General features: G+C 42.8%; 2 protein-coding genes and 1 non-coding gene across 8 annotated transcripts; 2 read left to right on the top strand and 1 right to left on the bottom strand.

Moving 5' to 3' along the window:
• The first annotated feature begins 1213 nt into the window (after positions 1-1213).
• Positions 1214-1287, top strand: TRNAN-GUU. The gene has a single exon. It is a non-coding gene; the product is annotated as a tRNA-Asn (tRNA).
• Positions 1288-6100: 4813 nt separating this feature from the next.
• Positions 6101-13333, bottom strand: LOC124653427. 6 transcript variants are annotated; one of them, XR_006987898.1, is made up of 5 exons: positions 13172-13333; positions 9887-10383; positions 8231-8309; positions 7134-7246; positions 6101-6632 (listed from the first exon to the last, which is right to left on the bottom strand). XR_006987898.1 is itself a non-coding variant. In XM_047192490.1 (5 exons), exons 2-5 carry the CDS (start codon positions 9407-9409, stop codon positions 6519-6521), a joined length of 357 nt encoding a protein of 118 aa, XP_047048446.1. In that variant the 5' UTR covers positions 9410-10383; positions 13172-13333; the 3' UTR covers positions 6101-6518. The 6 variants fall into 6 exon arrangements, 4 of the variants coding, with proteins under 4 accessions (XP_047048446.1, XP_047048448.1, XP_047048449.1 ...); XM_047192490.1 differs by having other exon boundaries at positions 9359-10383; XM_047192492.1 differs by having other exon boundaries at positions 9359-10383; positions 13181-13333.
• On the top strand, positions 9317-10601 carry LOC124653426 (CEN-like protein 2). Its single transcript, XM_047192489.1, has 4 exons — positions 9317-9569; positions 9665-9726; positions 9904-9944; positions 10027-10601. Exons 1-4 carry the CDS (start codon positions 9369-9371, stop codon positions 10242-10244), a joined length of 522 nt encoding a protein of 173 aa, XP_047048445.1. The 5' UTR covers positions 9317-9368; the 3' UTR covers positions 10245-10601.
• Positions 13334-26209: the final 12876 nt, after the last annotated feature.

Raw genomic sequence — 26209 nt, 5'->3', positions numbered from 1 at the left:
TATATAGGGGGAGTGGGTGAGGGGACAACCTGCATCCCCAAAATCCTAACCTTAGCTAGTTGGGTCCAACCCACTAGCTTGTCCCTGCCTGTCTCGGTCCAACCTGACCAGATTCGAGTGAACCGGCTATTCTCCGCCTGGTCGCATCCTCTTAAGTTTGACCCCTGAGGCTCGTACTAAGCCGAACATGACCTGAGTCGCACTCTAAGCAGATTCACATTCAAAACCTCTAATCACTATTGGCTTCTAGCAAAGCTTGCCGACTTCCAGTTACCTACAACTAGCCTAGCAATGTGATGTTCTGTCCGGATCCCTTTGCCTCACATAGTGGTGGTAAGTTGCAGGCATGCTAATGCTGACTTAATTATATTTTTTCGTAATCACGATATGTGATCCCGTTCGACATCACGATTAACACTTAAATCGAGTTACGCATGGTCATGCTTATAAATAATATCACACGAGACGGCCCAAACAATATCTCTCCGTTGCGGAGGGGCAAATTCCGTCTTGGTGCATCCACCTCACGTGACTTGCTACTAGTTGGCTCAAGCACCACCTTTATAACTACCAATTACAAATTTTAATTACAAAGAGTGTATATGTAAAATAGGCTTTTTAGGGAATATGTAAAATAGTTTTTTTTGCTAGCGCGCGACACTCATTTCTGAACTGAGGGAGTATTTGCTACAGATTTTTTTGGTTAGAAGTCCATGTATGAATATTCTTCAGTGGGAGGCGACGTTCCCGTCGACAGCGAGTCGCGCCTGTGGTGACTTCGTCAATCTCAAGACCCGCCGGATCCGTTCTTCGATGCAGTATCTTGAAGGTGCTCATAGGGGTAGGGTGTACGTGCGTGCGTTCTTAGGGGTGAGTGTGCGCGCGTATGTATGAGCGGCTTTGATTGTACTGTGTTTCGCAAAAAAAAAAAAACTACCTCTGCAGTCTGCACCAAGTCGCGCAACGGCGCAACACCTTCTTTGTTATATGTGGACATGTGCATCCGTATCAAGCATACCTTCCAAGGTATCACGCCTCACGTGCTTGGAGTTGGAGGTATTGTGGATTTGTGGTGACGGGTCGATAGACACGAGTCCAAGTTTCCCGCAACATGCAGCTAGGTTGTGATTTCATCTAGCTAGATATATGGTCACATGGGCTCGACCTTGTTTCCTCTATTTATAAATGAAAAAAGGGAAACATAGGACGTGCAGCTGGAATAGCTCAGTTGGCTAGAGCGTGTGGCTGTTAACCACAAGGTCGGAGGTTCGAGCCCTCCTTCTAGCGGCTCTGTTTTTTTCGTCTTCGTACTTACGTACATTGTGCAACTTCCTTCGCACGCTACATATGGGATTAATATCATCGGAAAGTCCAAATGTAGCCCGGGCTACATGGTTCTCTTTTTTTGTTTTACAAAATTCGAATTCAACATTTTGAAATTTCAAAAAATTCTCGGTGTAGGCAATGATGTTGGGCAAAATATCAGGATGAAATACATTATATTCGAGGCTACAGAAAAAAAAGACAAACTCTGACAAATTTTTGAGGTTTCAAAATCTGTTCACTTATTCAGATCCACAGATTTTTGAATTTTGCACAACCCAAAATACCCCGTCTTTCATATTGCTTTTTTTTTTCACAATCGTAGAGTATAACATTATCTATCTCAAGAATCTTTGTTCAATTTTTTTTGGAAACTATGAAATGTCATTTTTCAATTTATGAAAAAACAGGCTCCATGTAGCTCGAGCTACAAAATGCCACACTCTTAATATCATTTCAAAAATCTTGTAACAATTTGTTTGTGTGTAGGTAGCATCGATTGCGCCATTTTTCCCGTGGTGCGTAAAATTGGGTAAAACTACCGTGTTCTCGTGTAGAAATTGTTTGGGATATTTTTCTCTGCACAAAACAGCTAAACAACAGTAATTTTACGATTCCACGTTTTCCTTTGCAGTATCAGCTAGAGTTGCTCTTACCCTGCCAGTTCATGAGGAGGCTAGGGGAGGGTTCTTGACGGCTCGGTGCTTCGCCCACAATGTCGCTTAGGGACTAACATGGGGGAGCGGGCGCCTTTAATGCCACACACGAAACACCATGTGTGGAAGCAACGAGGGCAGGCAAGGGAGGGCGGGTGTACCCTTCTCATGCCCTAAGTAAGGGAAAGAGACTTAGAAGTGGGTATTAACTCCGCTTAATTTTCATGTGAGACTAAACATTTGCTCATGGCACGCAATCGAGTAACACTCATGTAATCTTTAGAAAAAACGACCTTTAAAAGGGTTTTTTAATCTCTAGTTGCGACATGTGAAGCATGGCGTGATCGACAAGTGTCGCAATGGTATAATTTTGGTGGGATTTCTTCTCCCACGAGTCTCGATGTGGGGAGGTTATATGAGTATGTATTCTCAAGATTTAAAATCAAATCTTTAGAACTGTTCGTCCAAATGATGAACCGTTTTCACCGCTGCGTTCCCGCGTGTCATGCTTTTCAAGTCTAGGTTTTGATGAATTTTTATTTTGTACTTCCAAAATTAGTACGCTTGTACTCCGATTTTCAGTGTACTTGCACTTCGTATTGTACTCCGGATTTTATTATATCGTTTGTCCTTACAAGTGGATGATGTGTGGGTGCTGTCGTCGCAACACGTGGCCTGATTAGAGAGGTAGGCCGGCGAAGAACCATGAGAATTCACAGGTTTTGCGGGTGGAGACACATGAGCCAGTTTTCCATTTTATTTTCTAAAACAAAAAAAATCAAATTAGAACATCTTTTGAACCGCTGCATTTCTCACATCGAGATCTTCAAAATTAAATTATATGTTAATGGGGTTCGATGAACTTATTTTATGTACTTTTAGAACTGAAAGGTTGGTTTTACTCCAGTTTTCAATGTATTTTTTCTTCGATTTCATTGTAAGGGCACTTACATTATGTTTTTCAGTGTACTTCTCTTCCGTTTTTAGTGTACTTGTACAATTTTTTCAGTACGTGTGTACTCCATGGTGAACTGTGAAGTAGTACAAGTATACTAAGGGCGCGTTTGGTAGGCTGTATGTCCCTTGGCTCGCATCAGGCCAGTAATTTTCGTCCCTTTGGTTGGGCCGAGCCGCGTTTTTGCACGAACCGCTTCCCAAAGCAGCGTCGGACCAGGTCCTGGAGGAACGCCCAGTTCGGCAGTTTCCAGCGGTGCAGTTAAATCTTGTACCCAGCCCATGCAAACGGGAATCTTTCGATGCAACCTGTGCAGGCTCACTCTCCCTTACAGTACTCCACACATTTTCTTTTCAAATCAACACAAATATAGTCCGAATTGAAATAAGCTGTACATGAAAAAGAAGCGTTTTGATGATAGGAACCAATTTCCACAACCGGTTTCGAGTTTCGCCAGTCGTAAATCGTCAATTTCGTGTATGAAGTTTTGAGCGAATTTTGCCAAATTCGTTGCACACGCTTAACTGTTTGAAATTTCCTTTGAGGTGTGGTTTCACCTCACCATTCCGCATGACTTTTATGTTGAAAGGCTTTCGTTTTGGTGGATATAGACGGACGTATGTGTGAGTATAGTTTGGATTACTTTTGCTCAACTTCTCGCTTGCCATTTTTATAGACGGCGACGTGGTGCTGATATGGGAGAAGTGAGAGGTGATAATCCATGGTGGTGGCGGCATGGTGATGTTCATCTTCGTGGTCGACGACGTGGTGATGTTTGTGACCGGCGTGATAGACGGTGTCATGGTGGTATTCAGCTTCGTCATCGACGATATGGTTATGCTTGTGACGGGCGTGAACGGTGGTGTCATGGTGGCGTTTGTCTTCATGGTCAGCGACGTGGTGATGCTTGTGACCGGCGTGACCGGCGGTGTCATGGTGGTCTCGTCTTCGTGGTCGACGACATGGTGATGCTTGTGGCCGGTGTCACCGACTGCGTCATGGTTGTCTTCGTCCTCGTGGTCGGCGAGGTGCTGATGCTTCTGGCCGGCGTGAACGACGGTGCCATGATGGTCTTCATCTACGTGGTGAGCGACGTGTACATGCTTGTGACCGGCGTGACCGGTGGTCTTCATCTTCGTGGTCGGCGACGTGCCCATGCTTGTGACCGGCGTGACCGGCGGTGTCATGGTGCTCTTCGTCTTCGTGGTCGGTGACGTGGTGATGGTTTTGACTGGCGTGACGGCGGTGCCATGGTGGTGTCTGCCTTCGTGATCGTCGACGTGCCAAAGAGGTGAAAGGTAAGGTTACCATGGGGATAAGTGGTGAGGCTTAAGCTGAGCTCGTATGCTGAGTCAAAAAATTCTGCACAGACTACCAAATGAGTGGCATTTTCTGATCCATGGCCCGTTCTGAACGCGCAAGGGCTCCCATCTCGCTGGCGTACTCATGCTAAAATTCCAGGCAACCAAACGAGCCCTAAAATCCCGAATGTTGGCATCCGGTTTTCAGCCCGAAACATGGAGCATCCAATGCGCGCTTTGTTTTCCCCTCGGGATTGAAACCTTGCTGAACGTTGCCCTCTTGCTAGTCGTACCCCTGCGATTTTCCATGATCAAAAGTTAAATGGACCCAAATCCCATATAAGTTCTAACAGGAGTTACCATAAGTTTTGCTACACTTGTTTGACCTGACTGAATGGATTGCAATAGTGACAATGAGAAATACAAGGAGGCGCTAGATTTACATGAAAATATACTAAGATGAATGAGGAAACATTACAGCAGTCTACTTCAGTTCTGCGGATGTGAACAGATAAAAAAAGATTTGTTGGTCCCGCTGTAGATAGAGGTGTACGCGTGCGACGCGGCTGGACAGTGTGGTGTGCAGCAACGAAGCGGTTGGTGGATCGAAGAGGCAAGGCACACGTGAATAGCAGCAGAGATAACCCCTGGTCTAACCTGAAGATCGATGCTGTCAGGTTGCTCTGGTTATTTCGCACAGAGCATGATTTAGATTCAGAATATCTGATAAAAGAGCCTGCAAACCAGGAGCATATGGTTTCGTTTAACTCCTAGTGCCTTTTCAACATATTATGTGCTATTTTTTCTTAGCAAATGTGTATGCTCTACACGCCAGCGCGTCTACAAAGACACATACATGCTATTTACACGCCAACGTGTCTCAAAGGCTGTTGCTATGGTGCACTTGTCAATTAGCAAACTTAAACCTTGATATCCCTCAATTTTTTTTTTGACAAAATAACTTTACTCTCGAACATTAGTACTAGTAGCCAAAATACCCTTATTAGAAAGACCATTATTTACTAACAAACTCGTTTTGTGAGTTTCGCCGTCACAAAACGACAACTTTCCGGATCTTAGTACCATGACTCCCTCCATTCCATATTAAACGTCACAGATTTCTCAAGATACGCATGCATCTAGACATGTATTAGTGTGTAGATAACATGCAAATCTAGACAAATTTATGACAGTTAATATGAAATGGAGGTTGCATTAAGGAACTAGTAGTTTTTTTTGGGTGCTCAATTGGATAGCTAGTTACCGCTGGCAATTTTAGGTATTCCCTGGCAGCAATGAGTTCGGTAACAAGTTGTTGGTCCCTGCTCAGTTCAGTGGACGTAAAACAGTGGTAAGATCAGAGGAGTGCCAGCTGCTGATAACAGAACATCAGAACCACATGATCAGCATAGTTACCGCGTACTGGATGACAGCATGGCTGAGTTCTTCGGTTGCACAGTTGCAAGTAGTGCAAGTGGGTACTGCGAAGCATCTTTCGAAACCAACTGCCAACTGGAGGAGATTCCTAGTGAACAGGAGCAATTCAGAAACAAAAACTGGGCCTTTTCCAGCTCTGATTTGCATGGACTTGAGACGGGTGCCTGAGAAACTTGCTGAAAAGTAATCATAGGGAAACTGGACCAGAGGAAACTTCGCATTGTTTTCATGGCTCAAGTACGTTCAAGAACACAAAGTTTCTTTATCACAGACGGAACAGTCAAAATATAAAACTCGGCCAGAACTGCCACTGAAACCGGGAGGATATGCATTTATACTGGAGCACAACATAAATGGTGCCATGAACTGGTTCAGAAAATTAGCTTCGACAAGTTCAGTTCATTAACCACTGCACACCAGCTGACTGATTATCTGAAGAAAGATGGACATATATATGTTCTGAACCTGGGTGAAGAGCCTCTCGTTGTGTCGGCAATTGCAGGTTGACATTTGAAGATTACTTAGAAGAGTATACATTAGCATTGCAATTAACCATTGGTTTGCCGTCAAGTGCGGCAAAAAATTACATTTTCATGACTTTTGGCTATTGACCACCTCATCCATGAACAAAACACAATCCACAGGCTGTTGTCAACCCAGGCGGTAGTGACATCTTGTGTGCTGGGGTGCTGACTCGTACTCAATCAGCAGGTGACACAGACACCCATGGAGATTCTGTGGAACATCATATCCACCCGCTGTAGTCTCACTGTCATCATCGGAGTATCTCATTGCCTCCTCAACAATTGGCCCACAATGATCTTCCCACCAATGTGCATTCATGTGTTACTTACCACTCTCCAACTTGAGGGACTCAAGATTGGTGGGCGGCTCCTTTTCGCTGAAGCGATCCAAAGGTGTCGGGTAACGGTTATGACAGCAAACAGAAAACATCACCATCTGCATGGAAGCCAAAAGTAGTTATTGTGTCAAAGGGATACAAAACAACTCACTAATGAAGGAGGCTGCAATTGCTGAGATAAACATACTGCTATCTCATCTACAGGTGAGCTTGCAAGATATGGTTCACAACAGGGCCAGATGGTATGGCATGAAGAAAATTAGGGCTGGAGTAGAAAGGCAAGATATGCATGGATTTAGAGGAGATGGCTAGAGGGTTGCGAGATAGCAAATAGAAGACACTTCTTCACTGATTCAATAGAAGATGCATGTGCCATTGTACCTTACAGAGTGGAATCTTATGTCCTTTTTAAAGAGATGCTTAAGTCCCTGACCTTTTTTTATAACACAATTACACTCCTTTGTTAAACTTCTCCTGCTATAATTGTCTTTCCTCGCCAAAAAATAATATTCCTAATTTAGTTTCCCCTTATTTTCTTGGACTCTATCTTAATTCTCCTCCTATTGTTCAGCCAAGGACTGCTCCTTCCATTTACTTACCTCTGAGACTATATTCTCTTCACCGACTTGGACTCCACAAAGCTTCAATCGCAACTTGTCCAAGCTGCTGGTGCTGGTGCTGCTGTCCTTTTCAAATGCATCCATACACTGTCCTAGTCAGCATAGCAAACAAAAAAGTTAATGCCCCCCTGTTGTTTCAAATGAATTATCTGATTGCGATGCTGCTAATCTTTTGCATATGCGTCTTGGGCATATGAATGAACTTGGTTTGGCAGAATGAAACAAGAGAGGACTTCTTGATGGATATAGCACTGGTAAGTTGAAGATAGGTGCTAAGTATTGGTTTTACTTTGCGTGCAAATTGGTATGGATGGCTAACAAAAGTTCTAGTGCTACCAGTCTGTGGTGCTACTGTGCTACCAACACACTGTAGCACTGCCAAAAATTTATGAAAAAGTATGAACAGATGAGATGTGTCTAGCAATTCATGGACCCATTTTGTTGTAATTTTCTTTTAAAATAAATAATTCCGTAAAGAACCAATAAGTGGAATTATTGGAAATGAAAAAAGTAACCAAAATACTAAACTTTTTTTTTTGAAAAACAGATCGGATTTCATGGAGACACACTGGCTACCATTGGTTGGAATAGCTACTAGATTCCACTACAGCTAGGTGTCAAGCAACTATAATGGCATCAGAATGGAGCAGAAAAATGCCACAAGCTGTACTTCACTCCACTACTTCTAGCTGCACAAATGTCAAACAGGCATGATTGCACTAGACCAGAACATAGTATTGCATAAAGCTGTAATTGGCTCCACTACTTATGGAAACGAAGAAATCTATTATTTATTGTTTTAATCGAGATGAAGCTGTGATAATTTTATCGCCGAAATGACATTTCAGCACTAGACAGCACCCTAGACAATTAAGTGGTGGTGGCACTGTATTCCATTACTTTATGCTCTTCCATGATGTGTTCCCATAGTACTACAAAGAAGAGAATAAACAGATAATAATGGTAATGCACTTGGGTATCGCAGTTTTAGGAAAGATTCTAATTCTAGAGCAATTGAACTCAACAACAACTTCCCTTTTCCTTAACAGAAAAAGAATCGGTCAAATGAGGCTCACCTAAACCAACAACGCTATAAAGACGAACATTCGAGGGTGAAGAGGCTTCCACGTGGACAGTGCCGCATGTTTCTGTCCACTAGATAACACATAAATAATAGTTACAAAACAAGAGGATAAGAATATCAGAAAGCCAGACCTTAAATTTCTGCAAGCAAACATCAAATAAAGTATGCAAAAACGAATTGATAGTTTAGGAAAGCATCACTCCAAAGTGTTTTATTCCCTTTCTTTTTCATTTGCTCCACAAGGGCATACTTCCTAACTTGCTGCGAACAATTACATCTAGATCTTTTTAGAACTGAAGTATTTTAGCATGAAAATGCATTGTTCTGTAATTTCGGACTCCTCATCCGATTTCCTTCTGGTAGAATACAGAAATAATTATACACAACAGCATGATAATTTGCAAAACTAAGCATCAAAATCCGCACATTGTCATGCATAAACTAGGATAGGAGTACCAGCACTTTGTCGTTTGTCCTAACCAATATTAAGATAGTTCAGCAACATAATCTTCAGAGACCCACTTGCATGAAGGTGTGCTATGTTTCCTAAAGAAATAACATGTAGGTAGTGATCTACAATACCTTTTTTGAGGACTATAAGGTGGGAAACCATCAACTTGAAAAGGTTTCCATTTAATCAAGTAAAAAAAATCAGTATTTTTTAACTATCAATAACTAAAATAAAAACAGAATAGAGATATACTAAAAATCAAAATCAAACAATTGTGCAAATTTTATTATTGTAGTTAGTATCTCATGTTTGTGGTGAAAAAAGTCTTTGTCCCTAGAACTTGGAAGAAGATGCATGAAGTATTACTCCAAACTCCAACACTGTGCAACTGATAGAAAAGAAACAAGACCCTTGGTTGGCTGTCTCGGAAAAAGTGGTTAGATCCTTTCTGTGGCCTTTTCGGTTCTTTCCACGCATACCCAACCAAAAAAGAACACACATACTACTCATGTTTCACATTCTCTTTTGAGCTTACACTCGAAGCAGGCTTCTTGCCTCTATAAGTAGAGGCTCGTCGTACTCTAGCAATGCCCAGTAAGCAGCCCAAGCCACTTCAAAGCTTTGCTACAACCAGATAGAGCATTCACCGTGCAATATAGAAATACTTGCCTCTCCAACCATGTCTAGGTCTGTGGAGCCTCTTATTGTTGGGCGTGTCATTGGAGAAGTTCTCGATCCATTTAACCCATGTGTGAAGATGGTGGCAACCTATAACTCAAACAAGCTGGTCTTCAATGGCCATGAGCTCTACCCATCAGCAGTTGTATCTAAACCAAGAGTAGAGGTTCAGGGGGGTGACTTGAGATCCTTATTCACATTGGTAGAATGCACTCGACTCTTGGAACTCCATATTCAACTTCAAGTATTGAATGCTTGTTTTCTCTTTTGCAGTGACCATAATTATTCATATTTCAGGTTATGACGGACCCAGATGTGCCAGGACCAAGTGATCCATATCTACGGGAGCATCTTCACTGGTAACCTTTCTCATGCACAGTTTTTTCTGCTGGGTGGCTACTAAGCACCTAAATATATTAGTATATGTTACTAAGGAAGATATCAGTACATCTTCTTCTTGCACATATAGACACAGAGACTATTTTACCAGCACTTCCAATGAGAGTCATTTACCAATACCTTTTGCACTTACACAGGATTGTCAGTAATATACCCGGGACAACAGATGCTTCATTTGGTAGGTCCTTCTCTGAGATTTGAATTGGTATATTCTATGTTCTGCATTTTGAATGAATAATCATTCTCCTTTTGAATTGCAGGGGGGGAGGTCATAAGCTATGAGAGCCCAAAGCCCAACATTGGAATCCACAGGTTCATTTTTGTGCTCTTCAAGCAGAAGCGAAGGCAGACTGTATCTGTGCCTTCCTTCAGGGATCATTTCAACACCCGCCAGTTTGCTGTGGATAATGATCTTGGCCTCCCTGTGGCTGCTGTTTACTTCAATTGTCAGAGAGAGACTGCTGCCAGGAGGCGCTGAAAATCAAGTTCTTGGTTATCCCAGTTGTGCCAAATAAAGGCCTTTGGAGTTTTGCACCTTCTTTCTGAAGTCAATGCTCCTCTTCTACATTACTTCCTCGTGGACCATTGCTTCTTTACTACAGTTTTTGCTCAGGGATCTACAAATAAATCAAGTGCATTTTGGTGATTGTATTAGATTATATTGTAAGCAGTGAGATCAGCAACCATGTTAACATAAGCCAATACATTAGCAGGTCCATGTTTATGGTTCCATGTTGTGTGTAAGCAGTTACCACTAGAAGGAAGGTTCGGTAGACAACCCAAACTGGCAAAAAAAAGTTTATCTACTGTATGGCCCTTGCCGGCTCGATGTTCCATGCACCTTTTCTGACATGCTGCCTACTGTATTCCACTGCCACTATAATGTATGAGATATTAATATAAAATGGAGATATCCAGAATATCCAGATGATTGCCCACTAAATGCTAAATGTAAGTAGTGGGTTTTCCACCTATTTTGACTTCAACATGTCCTTACACAAAATCAGACAATATCCATTTCATGCACATTGATGCACACTTCATATTAACAATATATTCAGATTTGGCTGTAAACACACCCCTATTTTCCGTATCCTTTAATATTGTGTTAGTACCCTGGACACGTTAAGGTTTTGCAGCACAGTAAGTAATCGGATGCCATTACAGTATGATCTCAAAATCTACACTCTTGTGCTGTGCTCAGCATGCTGTTGGGAGATTGGACTACGACAGACGTTGACACCATAAACAATATGACAAGCAAACATTGCCCCGCCTAGTTCGGCCTAAATAGGCTCGTCACACAGTTCAGGGCTAATTTGTATTTTACATCTTCATTTTGACATTTTCTGGAGTCAAATTTTAGACTTCAAATGGAGGAGGTATATCAGCATGGATCATTTGCTTGAAATGAATAAACTTGCAGTTACAGAAACAAAAGTCTCACGCAACTATTATATGCATAGTAAATACGCAATATAACTGCTAGTATGGTTGACATATCAACATATAGACTAATATGTAGAACAAATATCTAAAGAAGAGAGTCTGGTTCTCATGATTCTAAAGTCAAATTACTTCGAAACATCTATAGTTGGGTCCACCAAACAAGTGTTATGCATGTTCTGCACTCGCTAATGCGAACAATTTCTAGGTTTTAAAATAAAAATGGCTCTTACAATATCAGCTTTCTTTACTACTCCATCTGTCCGTAAATAGATGATATTTTAGACATTAACAGTCTCCAACATGCATCGTTGACCATTACATTTTGTATGTATTTGTTAGCGAAAATAATGAATATTTGTATGGATCTGTCTTTGGTTCACAGGATTATAAAAGGATAGTAATTAAGTAAGAATGAACATCATAGGAATAGCTAAAACACATGAATCTCACTAAACATAGTCAAACAAAAGTCAAACCACACGAAATGGTATAATTAGGATGTTATGAATTACGCCACTAAAGACATTGGTATCTTACTTCGTGTGCTAAAAAAGGGTCCAAGTGGATTGTCAAAATCCTGCAAGTTTTTTTATTTGAAACTGAGACCAAAGGAAAACTTCCTCTTTTTTTTTCCTTTGCCCCATTCCTTGGGACTAAATAGTGTCTAGATACATCCGAACTTAGACAAATCTGCAACATCCTTTTCGGGACAGAGGGAGTGGCTAAAACTATTAGGTGACATGCAAGTATCGCCCTATCATCAATGGTACTTGAATATTGCATGGCTTTTGTTCTTACTTCTTAGTATTTAAAGATGGCAGTGAGTCATATGATACATTTGGTCAATCTCTCGGAGTTTTCTCAACTTGCAAACCATATTTTGCTACTATAGTGCCTTACCTTCAATCAACACATGGCATGATTTAAGGGCAGTTGTTTCATTGACCATCACAAAGACTGCAAGCTAATGATAAACATCTACATCCACTTTCACATAAGAAGGAAAGGAAGAAGCTCAACATTTAGTTAAAAATGATGGACCGTGCAAGGTTAAAGAAGGGACACACAAGTCAATTCATGGGATAAATTCTCACATTTAACTAAATAATTTAAAAAGTTTCCATTAGAAAAGAAACAAGGCAAGTTAACTACTGATTTAACTAACAGGACTGCCCATGCTTTATCCACTGCATCCATGGCAGCAAGTATTGCAGATAAAACTAAAACTACTCTACACACCTTCATCACCAACAGATAATTTTAGATGTCCAATATGTTCAGTCCCAATGATCAGAACATGCACTTTTCAATTATGATATGTTCTGTTAGATGCCAGCGGACGATCATCATGAAGTGCAAAGGCTACAAGGAGATTTACGCAGATAGGTTGCTCGGAAAATAACTATTTGGATCCCAAAGGCCATATTCTAGCACTTTGCCTTTTGTCGTATTCGCTCTTTTCGGTGCTGGTGCACGAGTAATGAGCGGCTATCTCTTCCAGGCATAACTGTTCCTCGACTACAGTGGTGTTTTTTGTTCTTCCTGAACTCTTTCTCTGTGCATATCCCTAGTGCCCCTATCTCTATCCCTCAAACCAGAAAATGGCTTAGACTAAACCCACTAGCCATTTCCCATCCTACCTCCCCTAACCTATAATCCAGACGACACCTGGAAGCATAAATTCCTTTCATATGCCGGATCCAACATTCTTCACGAGTACAACATTCTCTCTATCTAGACCGTGCGGAATTCCCATCAGAGAACATCTACAGCACCACAGTTGTGATATTGAAATATTCCAAATTTCTCTAGAGCACCCAACAGAAAGCATAAGAGCATCACACGTGCACTTCAAATAGGATCAAGCGCCGCAACCGAAGCGATAGAGCGAATGCGCGATGACAGGAAATTGACTGCTACAATCCGACCAGAGAGGAGTGCCGAGCGAATCCTCACCAGGCTCACCATCGTGTCGGCTGGGCGATCGCGGGACGAGAAGGCAACTCAGGCTATTATATGGCGATCCTGCAGCCGGCGGCCGGGATTTGAGGCATCATCTGAGATTCCGCCGCGGGCGAGGTCCCCGCGGTGGCTCCGCCGCAAGACTAGTCGCCGACCATGTACACCCCCCCCAGAGGCCCAGACCACGGACCGAGACCGAGACAATCCCTTATGTTTTCTATGGGCCAAAGCCCAAGCATTACCTTAATGCCTCCTGGCCCACCTTCCATTCGGCCCAGCATCGAACGCACATATCTTTCTCCCCTCGTCTTCCTCGACGCTGGGATGATTACCAATCCGAAATGGAACCCAGTTCGGAGCAGCGGCAGCTCAAGTCCGAGTCCAGCGTGTGTGGGATGAGGTAGAATTCACCGACATTGTCAAACCGAGTCCGACCCCAACACTCACTACCGAGGAGATGGAAGTTCAATAAATACTCACCCAATTCGATCCCACACACCCCATCAGAATTCAGATCATCCATCGCTTCTTTCCCCGGGCGGCCAGCAAATCTCTCTCACTTCCGAGCACGCCTGTGGTTGTGAATCGAGAAGATCATCGATGGCGTCGGTCGAGCGAGCAATGGCAAAGGCCGCTGCAGCGCTTCTCCCGGGTCTGCTCCCGACCCCGCCGAGGAGCACGCTCGCCCCGTGCCTCATCATCCTGCCGTCTTCCTTCGCCGCCGGCAAGCCCAAGCCCGGCCGCGCCGATTCATCCGAGAGGTGGGACGCGCACAAGAAGGACAAGGCACCTGGCAGCCCGTCTTCGTCGTCGTGTGGCAGCTCAAGTCCAGGGCGCGCGTCCTCCGTCGAGCGCTGGGACATCAAGAAGAAGTTCGGGAGGAGCAGCAGCACCACGTCGTCTTCGTCTTCGTCTTCGTCGAGCCGGGGAAGCAGCGGGATACTTGGCCGTGCTTCGTTCGGCGACAAGTGGGACAGCAACAAGCGTGCCCCTAGCCGCGCACCCTCCGCCGATCGCTGGGACATCCACAAGAAGACTCGTGCAGCAGAGTCCGACGCCGAGAGCCGGACGAGCGACCAGGAACATGAAGAACGGGAGATCAACGCCGAGCAGCCGCAGGAGGACGAGACGATGGATTCCGTGTTCTCTGGATCGAGCTTCTTCGCCTCGCCGGAGCCGAGCATGCTTCCCATGCCGACATTCTTTCGATCACGGGGCCCTAGCATGATGCCTGTACCAGCAATCTTGCGGGCGCACTAGTTTGCAACTAGCTAGTTTTTTGTAATAATCCAAATTGGCAACGTCGTAGCATTCAGTCACAGATTTGTACGTGCCTACGTGGACGTTGTAAGCTATTGATCAGTATTCTGTCTTGTTTGTCTTCTGATTAGGGACCCGAAGTTGTATCTTCCTTATTCAGTTGTGCTGTATATGTAATGTATCTTGGTTATTTAGTTTCGGAGGCCTGCTGTTTGTTGATCTGTTCAGAAAGTTGGACCTTTTTTCGATAAAGAGAAAGTTTGACCTAGCTTACTTGTCGGTTATCGGCGTTCAGTCTTCTCTCGTTCAGCTCTTCTCCATCCTCTCTAGTTTTAGGTCTACTAGGAAGTTTGACGCGTGCCGCCGTGTCCTTGACCGTTAGCCTATTTGTTATAGTATTTTAGAAGTACTATAATGAGTTACTTGAACTCATACACAAGTGTTGGTGTAGAAGCAATGATCAAGAAACATAAAAGTTCCGGCATCCATAGATATCGCTGAAAAAACTAGTGAATTACTTGCAAAAGAACCATGAGCGAGATATTTTTCCTTAGCAGGAATCTCAATTGTGGGAAGAAGAGGCGGAAAAGGAAGGGTCAAACTCTTCTGTTGGGGAAAAATAGAAAGGACAAAAGTGCAAAATCACTTATTTGAAATATTTTAAAATAGCCTTTGCTATTAAAAGTTATATTTTCGGTGGTGAAAGGGAAGGTATCGTAAAAGAGTGGAACGCTAAGCGTGAGGCGATGAAGAAAGAGGGTAGTATATATGGACAAAAAACGAACGGGTGATCTTAGGGAGACAAAAAAAGAGAGGAGGTTGCCAGTAGCACTTCACAATAGCTACAGTGCCCGAAGCGAGAACAAAGCACATCGGTTGAAAAATATAATGTACGACGAAGGAAGTTTTCAGAGATACCGAAAGAAGGCACTAGTATTTTTGTCGACTAAACGAGGCGGCAGATAGTGTATTATTTTTGTTTCCGGACTTTCTACAAAAGAAAATAATAGTATTTGTCCGACTAAAAGAGGCAGCCGATGATGGAGAAAGTATGTCTTTCTAAAGGTAACATAGAAGAAGGTAATAGTATTTTTCTTAGGTGAAAGAGGCGACGGACGGTGGAGTAAGTATATTTTTTCAATGATATCATAGGAGAGCAAAACATTATTTTCCCAGCGTAAAAGAGGTGGCGAATGATCGATTTTATTTGAAATTACCGCTAGAGAATTATGTACCGTGAAGAATTACTGGGGGTAATTACTGTCCAACACTATGGTTGAGCTTGAAGATTCACGTAAAAAATACCACCATTGTGCGCCATTGAGAAAATCACCATCGCATAAATTTGCACCCTAGCAGAATTACAATTAGGATATTCAAGATTTTTATCGAGAGATTGCATTTGAAAAAATAGGTAGTTACAACCTCATGGGAAATAGCTAAATAGTTAACACGAGAAATTACTATGAAAATTTAATATTTCTATGGGAAAATTGCTGCAAAAATCAATGATGAAAACTCAAAATAAACAACTATGGGAATGTTTTTGAAGTCTCAAAGAAAATTTAAAATATGCAAACCAGAGCACTTTTCTTGTGCACCATGAACAGTAGCCTGATTGTTGTGGTGCCTTCAATCCCGTAAAAAGTACCACGCTTGTGCGTGGGGGAGATATTTCTGTCACAGAAATATTCGACATGAAAGAATTACAATTAGGACGTTCACGACTTCTACCGAAAAATCGCTTTCGAAAAAAATATATAGGTAGTCAACGCGCCTCGCGGAAAATTACTCTTAACTATGTTAAATATAGTTAACGTGGAAACAGTGCCCCGACCATTGTGGCGCCTGTAGGTAGTTACTATCTCGAAAAAAATAACTGCTAAATAGTTGACACGAGAAACTACTGCCGAAGTTAAATATTTTTACTAACGAATTACTAAGAAAAAGCATTGGCAATAACTCTAAAAAAATATTATTGTGATTTTTTAAAAAGTTCAAAATAAAATGTAAAAAATAAGACTGAGCACTGTTCATGTGAACCGTACCCATATCACTGAGGGAGCTGCAAAGTGGCGCAACTTTTATATATATCGAATTTCTTTTAAAGTCCCAAAGAAAATTCTAAAAAATGTAGACTATATAGCACTGTTCATTGTTGGTGCGGTGCCTCCAAACCCGTAAAAAGTACCACGCTTGTTCGCGGAAATATTCAGCAAGAAAGAATTAAAGTACAACTAAGGAACGAGGGGCACCAAAATAGAAATTCCAATCAAAAATTAGTATCATAGAGATACATTTTAGAAGAGTTTACACCCGTCCTATATGTTGCTAGGATGTACACAACCAAAAAATCTGACAAAAGTGGAAAAAAAAACAAAAAGGCGACACCAAGCTCAATAAGCTATCATAGCACATCTAGAATAATGTTGGAGGACCAATATGCAGATCACGCCGCCAACCATTTAAGATAAAAATATCTCTCGCCATGTGTTTCAACCGTGTAAATACCTCCATAAACATACCTCGGTTGTCTACACGCTGTTGAGACACCATAAAGAGAGACAATTGGCACACCGATGAATGACCTGCATAAGAGAAAAATATTACTATTAAAAACTTCTTCATTTCTACCTAGCCAAAGGCAAAGCGACCATATCAGGAAAAACACTCTAGTCATAATTAGAATTCGTTACTTCTTACCAATATCATGTAGCTGGTTTTCAAAATATTGGCAACACTACGTGAAAGATATAAGGTAGAAGCTATTTCGATTTGTATGGAATCTAACTGAATCAGGACCTTTTACGGTTAAATCTATGTATCTAGACTTGATGAATGGGCATACTAGATTTCTTCGTAAATATTTTTGGAAAATGAAAATCCCGTTAAAAATAAAAAAAATTATGTGGTTCCTTCATAATAAAGTCTTATTAACAAATGACAATTTGGCAAAACGGAATTGGAATGGCTGTCAGAAATGTTGTTTCTGTGATTCTAACGAGACTGTTGATCATTTGTTTCTCAACTGTCCGTTTGCAAAGATAGTTTGGCGTATGGTGTATTTTGCTTTTAATATACCCGCGCCGAATAGTATTAATAATATGTTTGGTAACTGGTTAAATGGAGTTAGCAAATGTGATAATGCTCGAATACGTATTGGTATTGCAGCTTTATGTTGGTCTATTTGGACAAGTCGGAATGACATGGTCTTTAACAAACAAAAATCTACTAATTTCTTACAGGTTATTCGGCGAGCTGCGCACTAGATTCACTTATGGGCGTTCCTTCTCCCGGAGTAGCAGCGGGGCCACACGACACATTAGCAGATTATCAAATAGATAGTTTCTTTATGTGTCTCATTTTCCTGTGGTTGATTCATGTATCGACGTTGGCCGATCCATGATTGTAATCGTTTGAACTACCCCATACTCTGAACTCGTTTTAATAAAGAAAGTTGTGTGCATCAATTGATGCAGAGGCTGGGGCTATGCTCCCATTTTGAAGAAAAGAAGCTATTTCGATGATTGACCATAAAGAACGAGCAAACTTGCATCGGAATAGTAAGTGTTTGATTGTTTCATCTTGGTGAAAAAACTCTCACTTTGTATTTAAATGATAGTTCTGTTTTGCAAGGTTGTCCTCGGCGAGGATTACTCCGCTGCGCATATACCACATGTTTAGTTGTATCTTCATTTTCAAAATATTCATATTATTATGGACTGGTATTATGATTGTACTAGCGCTCTATACCTAGAGTTCACATAGAATTACCACTCTCTTGTGGATTCCATCGAAATTCATCGGTCTCTTGTGACAGTAGGACCAAACCCAAATGTTCTAAAATAGAAAGAAACATTTCATGTAGCTAACTTGGGCTCTATCAAATCTATGACCGTCACATTTGGAGCAGGGCCGGTCCTGAGATTTCAGGAGCCCGGGCGAAATTAAGAAGCGAGGCCCTTGTTATAATGATTACAAGAATTATCGAGTTAGGCATATACTAGATATTACCATTAACGCAGGTTCATCCGAAAGCAATATTCGATTTTTGTTGTTCCCCCGAAGCGAAGATCATTCGCTTGGCGAATGAAGTGGATCAACCTCTTTTTGGCTTGGACCAAGCACTTTTCTATCAATGGTAAAGCTTTCAATAAAAAACGATGTGAAAGCGTATTATCTTATCTAAGCTGTGATTGAGAACTACGAACACATAAAAACATAGGGTAAAAATAACTCTATTGATAGAAATATGGATGCTATTGGATCACCAAAAGGAAAATTTTACTTTTTTTGTTTCGAAAGGAAAATCTTACTTAGTATGTACTGTCATCATGCCTAGGAACAAAATTGTCTTAAGCTTGGTTAAATCGTAGCGTAACATTGGATGTCACTAACTGAAGAAGCCAAATCCTCCATCTGAAAAAAGGGTGTGCAGTAGCAATAGCAGCACAATCGCCACCTTAGGGCATCTCCAACCGGGCGACCCAAACGGACGCGCTGGGCCGTCCGTTTTGGGCCGTTTGCGTGGCCGCCCGGACACGCGGACAGCGCCCCGCGTCAGCGTGTCCGTTTGGGTCGCACGCGGCACCCAACGCGGCGACCCAAAGAGACGCCACGTGGTTCGTCTTCGTTGCGCAGCGCTGCGCCATGGCAGGCCTCGACGGGACAGCCATGTGGTGGGCGGTGGAACGCGCGGGAAAGATCCCGCGCGCACCAAGGTTCCCGCGCGAAAACGCCGATTGGCGCGCGCTCGCGCCCAAGTTTCCCGCCAGGCCGCCGGCTATAAAGACGGCGGCGGTCTCACCCGGACCGCATCACCGTTCTCCCCCTCCACCTTCTCAGGCGCCATGCCGCGCACCCTTCAGGCCACATGGGCCAAGCTCTCCCTCGCCGCCCGGGCCAGGTTCCCGCGGACGGACGAGGAGGAGCGCGCGGACTCGCGGTGGGTTGCCGACGACGAGGCGCTCCACGTCGCTGCCGAGGCGGCGGCAAAGAAGGCCGGTGACGCGGAGATGGGAGAGGCGGCCGCGGAGGGCTGGCACGAGACCGCGGACGGCTGGTACGAGGCCGCGGAGGAGGGGGCGGCCGCCGCGGAGGAGCCCGTCGCCGAGGAGGACCTCGCGCTGGCGAACATCAACGCCGCCATCGAGGAGCGTCTCGCCGACCTCACGCGCGTGACGAAGGAGCACGAGGGCATCTGGCGGGCCGGCCGCCGCCGCTTAGGCGACCTCCTCGGCCAGAAGAACGAGCTGCTCGCTATGCGAGCAGCCCGTCACCTCATCCAGATGCCGTCGCCCGAGCGGCGCGCCCGGGAGGATGCTGAGTCGGCGGAGCGCGGCCGGCAAGAACGCATGCGCCGGCGGCAGGAGAACCACGAGGCCCAGGTGTTGTGGGTATACTTCATGGGTGTATGATACGTCTCCAACGTATCGATAATTTCTTGTGTTCCATGCTACATTATTGATGTTATCTACATGTTTTATGCACACTTTATGTCATATTCGTGCATTTTCTGGAACTAACCTATTAACAAGATGCCGAAGTGCCGGCTCCTATTTTCTCGCTGTTTTTGGTTTCGTAAATCCTAGTAACGAAATATTCTCGAATCGGACGAAATCAACGCCAAAGATCTTAGAATCCCCGGAAGCATCCAGAACACACCGGAGAGGTCGAGAGGGGGCCACAAGCCCACCAAACCATAGGCCGGCGCGGCCGAGGGGGGCCGCGCCGCCCTATGGTGTGGCCCCCTGTCGGCCCTCCTCGCGCCGCCTCTTCGCCTATATAAAGCCCCCGGATCAGAAAACCCGATACCAATTGACGAAACCCACGTAAACCTGCCGCAGCCGCCGCCATCGCGAAGCCAAGATCCGGGGGACAGGATCTCTGTTCCGGCACCCGCCGGAGCGGGGAAGTGCCCCCGGAAGGCTTCTCCATCGACACCGCTGCCATCTCCACCGCCATCTTCATCACCGCTGCTGCTCCCATGAGGAGGGAGTAGTTCTCCATCGAGGCTCGGGGCTGTACCGGTAGCTATGTGGTTCATCTCTCTCCTATGTGCTTCAATACAATAATCTCATGAGCTGCCTTACATGATTGAGATTCATATGATGATGCTTGTAATCTAGATGTCATTATGCTAGTCAAGTGAGTTTTACCTATGTGATCTCCGGAGACTCCTAGTCCCACGTGTGTAAAGGTGACAAGTGTGTGCACCGTGTGGGTCTCTTAGGCCATATTTCACAGAATACTTACTCATTGAATGGCATAGTGAGGTGCTTATTTATATCTCTTTATGATTGCAGCATGTTGTATCACAATTTATCTATGTGCTACTCTAGTGATTTGTTATTAAAGTAGTTTATTCCTCCCGCATGTGTGCAAAGGTGACAAGTGCGTGCACCGTGTTAGTACTTGGTTTATGCTATGATCAAGATCTCTTGTAGATTGCGAAGTTAACTATTGCTATGATAATATTGATGTGATCTATTCCTCCTACATATGCATGAAGGTGACAGTGTGCATGCTATGCTAGTACTTGGTTTAGTCTCGTTGATCTATCTTACACTTAAGGTTACTAAAACATGAGCATTATTGTGGAGCTTGTTAACTCCGGCATTGAGGGTTCGTGTAATCCTACGCAATGTGTTCATCATCCAACAAAAGTGTAGAGTATGCATTTATCTATTCTCGTTATGTGATCAATGTTGAGAGTGTCCACTAGTGAAAGTGTAATCCCTAGGCCTTGTTCCTAAATACTGCTGAGTTACTACTGCTTGTTTACTACTGTCACTGCGTTACTACTCGCTGCGTTACTACCGCTTGTTTATCGTCCCGGGCAGAGCACTTTTCTCGCCGTTGCTACTACTTATTCATACCACCTCGTATTTCATTATCTCTTCGCCGAACTAGTGCACCTATTAGGTGTGTTGGGGACACAAGAGACTTCTTGCTTTGTGGTTGCAGGGTTGCATGAGAGGGATATCTTTGACCTCTTCCTCCCCGAGTTCGATAAACCTTGGGTATCCACTTAAGGGAAACTTGCCGCTGTTCTACAAACCTCTGCTCTTGGAGGCCCAACACTGTCTACAAGAATAGAAGCTCCCGTAGACATCAAGCACTTTTCTGGCGCCGTTGCCGGGGAGGAAAGGTAAAAGGCTCTCATACACCGGTCCCGGGTAAAGTATTTTTCCGGCGCCGTTGTGTGTGTGCTCGAAGCTATTTCCTTTAGATCCTGCAATTGCATCTTTTTGTTTCTTGTTTACACTAGTTTGGCATAATGTACAAGAGTGAGCTTCTTATTCTATTTCCTGATTTAAAACATGGATTGTTTGATGCGAAAATTAAAAAACCTATGAAATCTTCTTTGCATGTCGGTAGTAATATTAGTATGAACGCTTTGAACACCATTGTTGATAATGATATAGAAAGTTCTAAGCTTGGGGAAGCTGGTTTTCATGATATTTTTAGTCCCCCAAGCATTGAGGAGAAAATTTTCTTTGATGATACTTTGCCTCCTATTTGTGATGATTATAATAGTGGTCTTTTGGCGCCACCTACTATGGAGAGTAAATTTTGTTGTGATTATACTATGCCTCCTACACTTGATGAGAATAATAATGATAGCTACTTTGTTGAATTTGCTCCCACTACAACTAATAAAATTGATTATGCTTATGTGGAGAGTAATAATTTTATGCATGAGACTCATGATAAGAATGCTTTATGTGATAGTTATATTGTTGAGTTTGCTCATGATGCTACTGAAAGTTATTATGAGAGAGGAAAATATGGTTGTAGAAATTTTCATGTTACTAAAACACCTCTCTATGTGCTGAAATTTTTGAAGCTACACTTGTTTTATCTTCCTATGCTTGTTACTTTGCTCTTCATGAACTTGTTTATTTACAAGATTCCTATGCATAGGAAGCATGTTAGACTTAAATATGTTTTGAATTTGCCTCTTGATGCTCTCTTTTGCTTCAAATACTATTTCTTGCGAGTGCATCATTAAAACTGCCGAGCCCATCTTAATGGCTAAAAAGAAAGAACTTCTTGGGAGATAACCCATGTGTTATTTTGCTACAGTACTTTGTTTTATATTTGTGTCTTGGAAGTTGTTTACTACTGTAGCAACCTCTCCTTATCTTAGTTTTATGTTTTGTTGTGCCAAGTAAAGTCTTTGATAGTAAAGTAAGTACTAGATTTGGATTACTGCGCAGAAACAGATTTCTTTGCTGTCACGAATCTGGGTCTAATTCTCTGTAGGTAACTCAGAAAATTATGCCAATTTACGTGAGTGATCCTCAGATATGTACGCAACTTTCATTCAATTTGAGCATTTTCATTTGAGCAAGTCTGGTGGCCTAATAAAATCCATCTTTACGGACTGTTCTGTTTTGACAGATTCTGCCTTTTATTTCGCATTGCCTCTTTTGCTATGTTGGATGAATTTCTTTGATCCATTAATGTCCAGTAGCTTTATGCAATGTCCAGAAGTGTTAAGAATGATTGTGTCACCTCTGAACATGTTAATTTTTATTGTTCACTAACCCTCTAATGAGTTGTTTCGAGTTTGGTGTGGAGGAAGTTTTCAAGGGTCAAGAGAGGAGGATGATATACTACGATCAAGAAGAGTGAAAAGTCTAAGCTTGGGGATGCCCCGGTGGTTCATCCCTGCATATATCAAGAAGACTCAAGCGTCTAAGGTTGGGGATGCCCAAGGCATCCCCTTCTTCATCGATAAATTATCGAGTTCCTTCTCTTGAAACTATATTTTTATTCGGTCACATCTTATGTGCTTTACTTGGAGCGTCTGTGTGCTTTTGTTTTTGTTTTTGTTTGAATAAATTGGATTTCATCATGCTTGTGTGGGAGAGAGACACGCTCCGCTGGTTCGTATGAACACATGTGTTCTTAGCTCATAGTATTCATGGCGAAGTTTCTTCTTCGTTAATTTGTTATATGGTTGGAATTGGAAAATGATACATGTAGTAAATTGCTATAATGTCTTGGATAATGTGATACTTGGCAATTGTTGTGCTCATGTTTAAGCTCTTGCATCATATGCTTTGCACCTATTAATGAAGAAATACATAGAGCTTGCTAAAATTTGGTTTGCATAATTGGTCTCTCTAAAGTCTAGATAATTTCTAGTATTGAGTTTGAACAACAAGGAAGACGGTGTAGAGTCTTATAATGTTTACAATATGTCTTTTATGTGAGTTTTGTTGCACCGTTCATCCTTGTGTTTGTTTCAAATAACCTTGCTAGCCTAAACCTTGTATCGAGAGGGAATACTTCTCATGCATCCAAAATCTTGAGCCAATCACTATGCCATTTGTGTCCACCATACCTACCTACTACATGGTATTTATCCGCCATTCCAAAGTAAATTGCTTGAGTGCTACCTTTAAAATTCCATCATTCACCTTTGCAATATATAGCTCATGGGACAAATAGCTTAAAAACTATTGTGGTATTGAATATGTACTTATGCACTTTATCTCTTATTAAGTTGCTTGTTGTGCGATAACCATGTTTCCGGGGACGCCATCAACTCTTTGTTGAATATCATGTGAGTTGCTATGCATGTTTGTCTTGTCCGAAGTAAGGGCGGTTTTCACATCAAATGGTTTGAGTATGCATACCGTTAGAGAAGAACATTGGGCCGCTAACTAAAGCCATGAATCATGGTGGAAGTTTCAGTTTGGACATAAAACCTCAATCTCTTATGAGAATATTAATCTGTTGTTGAATGCTTAAGCATTAAAAGAGGAGTCCATTATCTCGTTGTCTATGTTGTCCCGTATGGGTGTCTAAGTTGAAGAATGATCAAAAGCGAGAAATCCAATGCGAACTTTCTCCTTAGACCCTTGTACAGAGCGGCATAGAGGTACCCCATTGTGACACTTGGTTGAAACATATGTTATGCAATGATGATCGGTAGTTAACCCAAGCTAATTAGGACAAGGTGCGGCACTATTAGTACACTATGCATGAGGCTTGCAACTTGTAAGATATAATTTACATGATACATATGCTTTATTACTACCGTTGACAAAATTGTTTCATGTTTTCAAAATAAAAGCTCTAGCACAAATATAGCAATCGATGCTTTCCTCTTTGAAGGACCATTCTTTTACTTTTATTGTTGAGTCAGCTCACCTATTTCTCTCCACCTCAAGAAGCAAACACTTGTGTGAACTCGTGCATTGATTCTTACATACTTGCATATTGCATTTGTTATATTGCTTTGCATTGACAATTATCCATGAGATATACATGTTACAAGTTGAAAGCAACCGCTGAAACTTAATCTTCCTTTGTGTTGCTTCAATACCTTTACTTTGAATTATTGCTTTATGAGTTAACTCTTATGCAAGACTTATTGATGCTTGTCTTGAAGTGCTATTCATGAAAAGTCTTTGCTTTATGATTCACTTGTTTACTCATGTCATATACCATTGTTTTGATCGCTGCATTCATTACATATGCTTTACAAATAGTATGATCAAGTTTATGATGGCATGTCACTCCAGAAATTATCTTTGTTATCGTTTTACCTCGCTCGGGACGAGCAGTAACCAAGCTTGGGGATGCCGATACGTCTCCAACGTATCGATAATTTCTTGTGTTCCATGCCACATTATTGATGTTATCTACATGTTTTATGCACACTTTATGTCATATTCGTGCATTTTCCGGAACTAACCTATTAACAAGATGCCGAAGTGCCAGCTCCGTTTTCTCGCTGTTTTTGGTTTCAGTAAATCCTAGTAACGAAATATTCTCGAATCGGACGAAATCAACGCCAAAGATCTTAGAATCCCCGAAGCATCCAGAACACACCGAGAGGGCCGAAGGGGGCCACGAGGCCCACCACACCATAGGCCGGCGCGGCCGCAGGGGGGCCGCGCCGCCCTATGGTGTGGCCCCCCGTCGACCCTCCCGCGCCGCCTCTTCGCCTATATAAAGCCCCCGGATCGAAAACCCCGATACCAATTGACGAAACCCACGAAAACCTTCCGCAGCCGCCGCCATCGCGAAGCCAAGATCCGGGGGACAGAGTCTCTGTTCCGGCACCCCGCCGGAGCGGGGAAGTGCCCCCGAAGGCTTCTCCATCGACACCGCTGCCATCTCCACCGCCATCTTCATCACCGCCGCTGCTCCCATGAGGAGGGAGTAGTTCTCCATCGAGGCTCTGGGCCGTACCGGTAGCTATGTGGTTCATCTCTCTCCTATGTGCTTCAATACAATAATCTCATGAGCTGCCTTACATGATTGAGATTCATATGATGATGCTTGTAATCTAGATGTCATTATGCTAGTCAAGTGAGTTTTACTTATGTGATCTCCGGAGACTCCTTGTCCCACGTGTGTAAAGGTGACAAGTGTGTGCACCGTGTGGGTCTCTTAGGCCATATTTCACTGAATACTTATTCACCGTTGAATGGCATAGTGAGGTGCTTATTTATATCTCTTTATGATTGCAATGTGTTTGTATCACAATTTATCTATGTGCTACTCTAGTGATTTGTTATTAAAGTAGTTTTATTCCTCCCCGCATGTGTGCAAAGGTGACAAGGTGTGCACCGTGTTAGTACTTGGTTTATGCTATGATCATGATCTCTTGTAGATTGCGAAGTTAACTATTGCTATGATAATATTGATGTGATCTATTCCTCCTACATATGCATGAAGGTGACAAGGTGCATGCTATGCTAGTACTTGGTTTAGTCTGTTGATCTATCTTACACTTAAGGTTACTAA

This window comes from Lolium rigidum, chromosome 5, assembly GCF_022539505.1.
Source record: "Lolium rigidum isolate FL_2022 chromosome 5, APGP_CSIRO_Lrig_0.1, whole genome shotgun sequence".
NCBI classification, from domain to species: domain Eukaryota; kingdom Viridiplantae; phylum Streptophyta; class Magnoliopsida; order Poales; family Poaceae; genus Lolium; species Lolium rigidum.
This window is presented reverse-complemented; position numbering and strand designations above follow the sequence as displayed.